A 7,943-nucleotide genomic window follows, 5' to 3' on the forward strand; every position below is an offset into this window, starting at 1 on the left:
CTTGTTGCAGAGCACAGGCTCTAGGTGTGCAGGCTTCAGTAGTGGTAGAATGCAGGCTCAGTAGTTGCGGCACACGGGCTTAGTTGCTCTGTGGCACGTGGGATCTTCCCGGACCACGACTCGAACCCATGTCCCCTGCATTGGTAGGCGAATTCTTAACCACTGTGCCACCAGGGAAGCCCAGGCTAATCACTTTTTATAATTTATTTAATTGAATCCCCACAAACACCCTGGGAGGTAGGTACTGTCATGATTCCTGTTCAGAGTTACAAAAAGGTTTAGAGGCTTCCAAAGATAATATAATATACTAAACCATATAGCAGAACTAGAATTCAAAATCAGGCCTGTTTGTCTCCAAGAGCCCTTACTCTTTATAAAACCATGTTCAAGGGCATCTTGATTTATTTTTGTTCATTTGTTTGTTTGTTTATTTTGGCCACGCGGCTTGTGGGATTTTAGTTCCCCTGACCAGGGATTGAACCCGGGCCCCTGGCAGTGAGAGCATGGAGTCTTAACCACTGGACCGCCAGAGAATTCCTGATGTTTTTGATTTATTCATCCCTTCATTTATTCACTCACTCAGGCTTACAAAATACCTAATTCGTGGCAAGACAAGAATCCCTTCCTTTCAGGAACTCAGAGTCCAGCAGGGAAGGCACGATATGTCTGTAAGTAACTATACCTTAAAGTAGAAAATGATGGCTTTTGTATATAAGGGCCGGTTAGAGATTCATTCATCCATACGACACACTGAGAACCTGCTATGTGCTGGGCCCTGTGCCCAGCCCTGGGAATAACTGAAAGATAAATATGGTGCCGTCTAGTCATAATCTCATGGGGGAGACAGGTATGTAAATAAATTATTACTGCTATAAGGAATTATGTTATGATTTTTTAAATATGAAAAAGGTACACAGAGTAGAAGAAATGAACTGTGTCGGAGACAGGGGGGCAGAGGCAGAACTGGATAATCTTGGAGCTGCCAAAATGGAAAGGGGCACAGAAAATGTGTGATGGCAAATCAGGAGTGTGTGAATGAGGGAAGGCTTCGTGGAGGAGAGGGCACATGAGTTGGCACTTTTCAATGGGCAGGTTTTAGAGAGAGGGAGGATTGGAACAAAGAGATCTGGGAGGCCTAGAAGCCAGTTATAAGGGAATTATATTAGGACAGGCCGTGAGGAGGACTGAGACAGTGAGGCAGCGGGGATGGAGAGGATGAAGGAACCCCAGAGATGACTGCTTAAGTGGACAAGTCAAAAGGGAAGCCAAGTGTTGTGAATCTGGGCAACCGGAGGGATAGTTAGGAATTCAGCTCTTCCTTAAAATTCCCCCTGAACAGTGTCTGGTATTGTATTGATCCTTTGAGATGGGAAGGTGGAGCTGTCCTGGGGTTTCTGACCTAGGGGCACCAGATGAAGCTTGAAATGGCCAAGTTATGCAGCTGTGCTCTGAAGATCAGCAAGGATCTGGACGTATCACCATGAAAAGGCTGGTCGAGCACCTGGACAACCGGGCTGTGAGTTTCATCTTCTTTCATTCATCAAATGCTTACTGAGCTTCTACTCTGTGCCAGGTTGTGCTGGGAAACCAATCTGGTGACCTTAGAGTAGGGACAGATCTCTATCGGGCAGGCTCAAAGAATCTCGGATTAAGAAGGAAGCCTACCTGACTGCTTCTACTGCTGCTATACCTCTCACAGTGTGACAAGTGTTGTAGCAAAACGTTCAAGAAGGGGTAATTGGCTCTGTGTGGGGATCTGGGAAGGCTTCCTGGAGGAGGTGAAACTTTTTTTTTTGACTGCTTTGGGACTTTGTTGCTGCATGTGGGCTTTCTCAAGTTGCGGCGAGCGGGACTACTCTCCGTTGCGGTGCGCGGGCTTCTCCTTGCGGTGGCTTCTCTTGTTGCAGAGCACGGGCTCTAGGCGCGTGGGCTTCAGTAGTTGTGGCTCGCGGGCTCTAGAGCGCAGTCTCAGTAGCTGTGATGCACAGGCTTAGTTACTCCGGGGCATGTGGGATCTTCCCGGACGAGGGCTCTAACCCCTGCCCCCTGGATTGGCAGGCGGATTCTTAACCAGGGAAGGAGGAGGTAAATTTTCAGCTGAAGCTCTCAGGATGAGGAGGACTACCTCCCATTGTGGGAGTGAAAGGAGGGTATTCCAGGTAAAGGGAACAGTTTTCCCCCACGAGTCCAGCTGGAATTGAGACTTCTTCCAGAACTACCAGAAAAGCACTGTGTGGGAAATCATTTTTCCAGCCTCCTGAAGGGGCCGCTGCTGCCCCAGGCAGGGGCTGCCACCTCTGGACTCAGCCAACAAAACTGAGTTTGTCTTTGCTGGGGTGGCAGTGAGGTACACTCTGGATCTGCCTCCATCTAAGGAGTGGGCTCAGGGTGGCAGCGCCCCCAAAGCCTGAAGTAACAATCTGAGCTCAGTCAACGGCATCTGGGGGGAGGGGTGTAGTGGGTACTGATACTTTTCTGTCTCTGGGTCACCACAAGTTTAATAAAATAAAAGAAACTGTGGGTAAATGCTGCCATCTGTACTGCCCACCCCCCAACAACAAATCAGGTCCCAGACTAGACGCAAAGGTTGCTTTAAAAACACCCCAAGGACTTAACTGAAAACCCACACTCCTCATGTTTCTGGGGCTTAAGATCCTTGAGTTCACTCCTCAGCATCTCTCCTCTGGAAGGTGGGGTGGGCTGTCCCGTGACGTGGAGGTAAAGACCCGAGAGTCTGCTCCGTGGGACTGAGAGGCCCCCCCGCAAGCCTAGAAGCCCCCCTCGGGGCTGTGTGCCAAAAGCCCCAATGAGCCATGGCCTCAGAGGGCAGCGGTGATTTTTTTCACATAAATATATCGCACTTAAATGAGTTTAGACAGCATGACATCAGAGAGTAATTAAATTGGTTTGGGTTGGAATTCCGTTTCCAATTCCTGAGTTCAGGTTTGTAAAAGATTTTTCTGAGCACCTGCAGGCATGTGTGTGTGTGTGTGTGTGTGTGTGTGTGTGTGTGTGTGTGTGTGTGTGTGTAAGTATTTTCACTGGAAAGGATTCAAAACTTTAAAAAAAAAAAAAAAGAACTGGAGCACACAGGCAGCATTACGCCATTCTTCCTTCTTGGAAAAATCCCTCAGCCTTATACAAGCCTCCTTCAAGCCCTCAGTCAGTTGTGCAGGAGAAAGGGGGCGGTCGGCTTTCTCCTTTCAAGAACGAGTTATTTTCAGCTGCTGACTGGAGACGGTGCACGTCTGGATACGAGAGCATTTCCACTATGGGACTGGATACAGACACACACCCGGCAGACTTCAAGAGCCTCAGACTGAGGAGAAAGCCTTTCCTTCTGCTGCTACTGCTGCTGCCGCTGCTTTTGAGGGTCCACTCTTTTCATGGTTTTTCCTGCCAAACCAGAGGCACCTCCGCTGCTGCCACTGTTCTCTTTGGTGTCATTCAGCGGCTGTCCAGAGGATGAGACTCCCCAAAGTCCTCACTTTCTTGCTTTGGCACCTGGCTTGGCTGGACCTGGAATTCATCTGCACTGTGTTGGGTGCCCCTGACTTGGGCCAGAGACCCCAGGGGGCCAGGCCAGGATTGGCCAAAGCAGAAGCCAAGGAGAGGCCCCCTCTGGCCCAGAACATCTTCAGGCCGGGGGGTCACAGCTACGGTGGGGGGGCCACCAATGCCAGGGCAAAGGGGGGCACCGGGCAGACAGGAGCCCTGACACAGCCCAAGAAGGATGAACCCAAAAAGCTGCCCCCCAGATCGGGTGGCCCTGAACCCAAGCCAGGACACCCTCCCCAGACAAGGCAGGCTGCAACGTGGACTGTGACCCCAAAAGGACAGCTTCTTGGGGGTAAGGCACCACCAAAGACAGGATCTGTCCCCAGCCCCTTCCTGCTGAAGAAGGCCAGGGAGCCTGGGTCCCCTCGAGAGCCCAAGGAGCCATTCCGCCCGCCCCCAATCACGCCCCACGAATACATGCTCTCGCTGTACAGGACGCTGTCCGAGGCTGACAGAAAGGGAGGCAACAACAGCGTGAAGTTGGAGGCTGGCCTGGCCAACACCATCACCAGCTTTATTGACAAAGGGCAAGGTGAGGGGGCGGGGGGGGCAGGGGCACGGCTCAGAGGGAGGGGCATCTGCATGCATGGAGGGGGCTCTCAGAGCCCCGCCACTGCATTGGTGGGAGACGGTGTGTGCATCTGGCCTGGGTGGTATCTGGGACTTACCTCACACACTCCAGGTCCCAGGCTGTTGGCATGTCAGAGCTGGAGGGCACCTGGGGATCACCAAGTACCATTCCTGCAAGGTGCAGAGGGGGTTACTGAAGCCTGGGAAGGAGATAAGACCTGCCTGTTGGTGGCAGAGTTGGGGACCAGCCTCTAAGACTCTTGATTACCAGGCCATGCTCTGTGCTTCTGTGAATTGGCCAGACTTTCCAGGCTGCAGAGGGTTGTAGGTTTTCTCATATGGCAGAGAGAGAAATTAATCTCAGATACCCATGGTTCTCCCACTTTGCCTTTGGGCTGGGGGGCAGAAGGGACAGGATAGGTGACGACAGTAAATGAGGCATAATGGAGTTCTGGAACAACCTCTAGATATACGAGGTGGGGCAGGGTGGACAACAGACCTAGGGTCTAACTCACCGTGTGACCTTGGGAAAGCCCCTTCTCCCTTTGGGGTCTCAGTTTCCCCATCAGTACAACCCTATGGAGGTTGGATTGGGTGATTTCTGAGAGCCCTTCAAATATGAAAACTTTTTGTCCTGTCCTAAACACACATCATTTTTATCATGAACCCAGGAGACAATCTGCTCCCTTCACTTCTCCCTCTGCCCACCCCACCTCACTGTCTTGACTTTTCCTCTCAACTTGCTGTGTGATCTCAGCAAGTCCCTTCCCCTCTTAGGGCCTCAGTTTCTCCATAAGTGTGAAGAGGGAGGTGGACCTGATTGCTAGAGTTGCTGGCAGCTCATACGTTCTGGTTCTGGGAGTCTTGGGACTTTGGCTGGCAGGGTGGGGGAAGGGTCAGAGAGAGGAAGAGGCTCCTCATTAGAGCTGGCCAGTGGGGGAATGACGGGGTGGGGAGGCACAGAGGCAGCAGGTCTGGCTGAGGTTGGGGGGGGTGGCCTGGCTGCCTGCCCAGCCAGAGCAAGCTGTGACCCCTTGGGGAAATCATAAAATAAGTCCCTGTGCCCCCCAGCTCTAAGGGAGCTTGGAGGGGGGAGATGGGGAGTTTAAAGGCCTAATTAGCTTCTAGAGCAATATTATGAATGTTTCCCAATGGCAAATTGGTATTTAGGAAGGAAGGCATGCTGATTCGGACATACTACTGAGCTTCTTACACACACACACAGCCTTATATTTATACGTGCATGCTGAGTCACACACACACGTACACACGTGCACACACACCTTACATATATACAAGGAATCTTCTTACATATATATAGACACATATACATACATACCCTTCAAATATTCACACAAGCCCAATCATACATGCATATAACATGTCACTCACATATGCATTACTTTTCATACTCACATGTGAACTGAACCATACATACACACACACACCAACTGTCATTCACACACACATACACATTCACGTACCCAGCAGGGTAAGAAACATACACAACAAAATCATTAGACTGGGAAGCCAGGAAAATTGGCTTATAGACAGGCTTTTTTGTTAACTTGCTGTGTGACTTTAGGCAAGTCACTCCCCCTCTCTGCCCCTCATCCATAAAACAAGAACACTAAGATCTTCTTTAAGGCATGGTATAGTAGAAGCAGCTCAGGATCGGGTGTAAAAAGTTCTAGGCTGGAGTTCCAGCTCTGCTTTTTCCCAGATGGGTGACCATGAGCAAGTTACTAACTTCTCTGAGCCTCAGGTTCCTCCCCTGGAAAAACAGGGGTCATTATAATGCCCATTCCACCTATCTTACCAAAGAGAAATCATATTGGATAACAGATGGGAGAGGGGCAGGTAGAAGGCAGTTCTAAGGCTGATGGACCTCTGCTATGCATCTCATTGACACAAACACCCAGAATCATTCAAATCAGCTACAGCCACATCTACAGATCAACAATCCTACTTGGTTGACTGTATAGGAAGTTCCCTTATTTTGAAAAAGGCTCCCAGTGGTTTGGGTCTTGCCCTCTGTCAGAGTGGGGAAGAGGTTAAAGAACGTTCTCTCGAGGGGAGAAGAGCTGTGGTCCTCCCCTGAGGCCTTAAGGTGACCAGCTCCCTTGGTGAGGTTGTAGGGAATGACTTATGGGTGTTCTCTCTAGATGACCAAGGTCCTGCGATCAGGAAGCAGAGGTACATGTTTGACATTAGCGCCCTGGAGAAGGATGGGCTACTAGGGGCCGAGCTGCGGATCATGCGGAAGAAGCCCTCGGACACAGCTAAGCCAGTGGCCCCCAGCAGTGGGCGAGCTGCCCAGCTGAAGCTGTCCAGCTGCCCCAGCGGCCGACAGCCGGCGGCCTTGCTGGATGTGCGTTCCATGCCAGGCCTGGATGGATCTGGCTGGGAGGTGTTCGACATCTGGAAGCTCTTCCGAAACTTTAAGAACTTGGCCCAGCTGTGCCTGGAGCTGGAGGCCTGGGAACGGGGCCGGGCTCTGGACCTCCGTGGCCTGGGCTTTGACCGGGCTGCCCGGCAGGTCCATGAGAAGGCCCTGTTCCTGGTGTTTGGCCGCACCAAGAAACGGGACCTGTTCTTTAATGAGATTAAGGCCCGCTCTGGCCAAGATGATAAGACCGTCTACGAGTACCTGTTCAGTCAGCGGCGAAAGCGGCGGGCCCCACTGGCCACACGTCAGGGCAAGCGGCCCAGCAAGAACCCCAAGGCCCGCTGCAGTCGGAAGGCGCTGCATGTCAACTTCAAGGACATGGGCTGGGACGACTGGATTATCGCGCCCCTGGAGTACGAGGCCTTCCACTGCGAGGGGCTATGCGAGTTCCCCCTGCGCTCCCACCTGGAGCCCACGAACCATGCAGTCATCCAGACCCTGATGAACTCCATGGACCCTGAGTCCACGCCACCCACCTGCTGTGTGCCCACGCGGCTGAGTCCCATCAGCATCCTCTTCATTGATTCCGCCAACAACGTGGTCTATAAGCAGTATGAAGACATGGTCGTGGAGTCTTGTGGCTGCAGGTAGCAGCACTGGCCTCTGTCTTCCTGGGTGATACATCCCAGGATGCTGGTCACAAGAGCCCCTCCACGCACTCCTGGAATCACAGAGGGGTCGGGAAGCTACAGCCAGGAGCATCTACACAGCCTGCGTGAAAGGGGATTTCAACAGCCTTGTTCACTCTCAGAGTGGGAATTGGGCTGAAGGTCTCTTTCTATCCACAAGTCCCCCTGTCTGAGGATCTCTGCCCTTCTGCTGCTCTGACTGGCGGGGACAGGCCCAGGGAGACAGACTCTGAATAGGACTGAGACCCAGGAGGCCTTGTCTTCCAATGAAACTCAGCCCACCACCTCTCCTTACCGGGACCTTCTCGATCTCTGGACTCTCCAGGGAGGACTCTCCTTGGGAGAGGCACAGGTGCCACCTCCTCCTTGAATTACCATTGTGCTTGATGACTTTCTGCCCCTGGGGCAGATGGATGCTGGTTGGGCAGGGGTGGGAAAGAGGGGGAGCGGGTTTGGGCATGGGTGTGAGGCTCTTAGACTGTTAGATTAAAATGTACATTGATGAGATAAAAAACAAAACCATGCCTAAAACTGTGGCAGATTTCTTATTTACCCCAGGGGACCCAGTGACCCTTCAAAGAATGACTGTCCCAGAGAGGGGAGGCGGGCTGCCCAGAGCAGAATGGGACAGAGAGCACAGGCTGAGCAGGGCCAGTGCTACCTCTAACCCCATTCCTGGTTTTCTTCCAGAGCTCCATCTATTCCACTGAGGCATAGCAACAGAGTTAGGTTTCCTT

General features: G+C 52.0%; 1 protein-coding gene across 2 annotated transcripts; it reads left to right on the plus strand.

The window, feature by feature from the left end:
• Window positions 1–200: 200 nt before the first annotated feature.
• Window positions 201–7,737, plus strand: GDF5 (growth differentiation factor 5). Of its 2 annotated transcripts, XM_032606236.1 has the most exons (3): window positions 201–237; window positions 3,225–4,090; window positions 6,294–7,737. In XM_032606236.1, exons 2-3 carry the CDS (start codon window positions 3,466–3,468, stop codon window positions 7,166–7,168), a joined length of 1,500 nt encoding a protein of 499 aa, XP_032462127.1. In that variant the 5' UTR covers window positions 201–237; window positions 3,225–3,465; the 3' UTR covers window positions 7,169–7,737. The 2 variants fall into 2 exon arrangements, with proteins under 2 accessions (XP_032462127.1, XP_032462128.1); XM_032606237.1 differs by lacking the exon at window positions 201–237 and having other exon boundaries at window positions 3,166–4,090.
• Window positions 7,738–7,943: the final 206 nt, after the last annotated feature.

This window comes from Phocoena sinus, chromosome 15 (assembly GCF_008692025.1).
Source record: "Phocoena sinus isolate mPhoSin1 chromosome 15, mPhoSin1.pri, whole genome shotgun sequence".
NCBI classification, from domain to species: Eukaryota; Metazoa; Chordata; class Mammalia; order Artiodactyla; family Phocoenidae; genus Phocoena; species Phocoena sinus.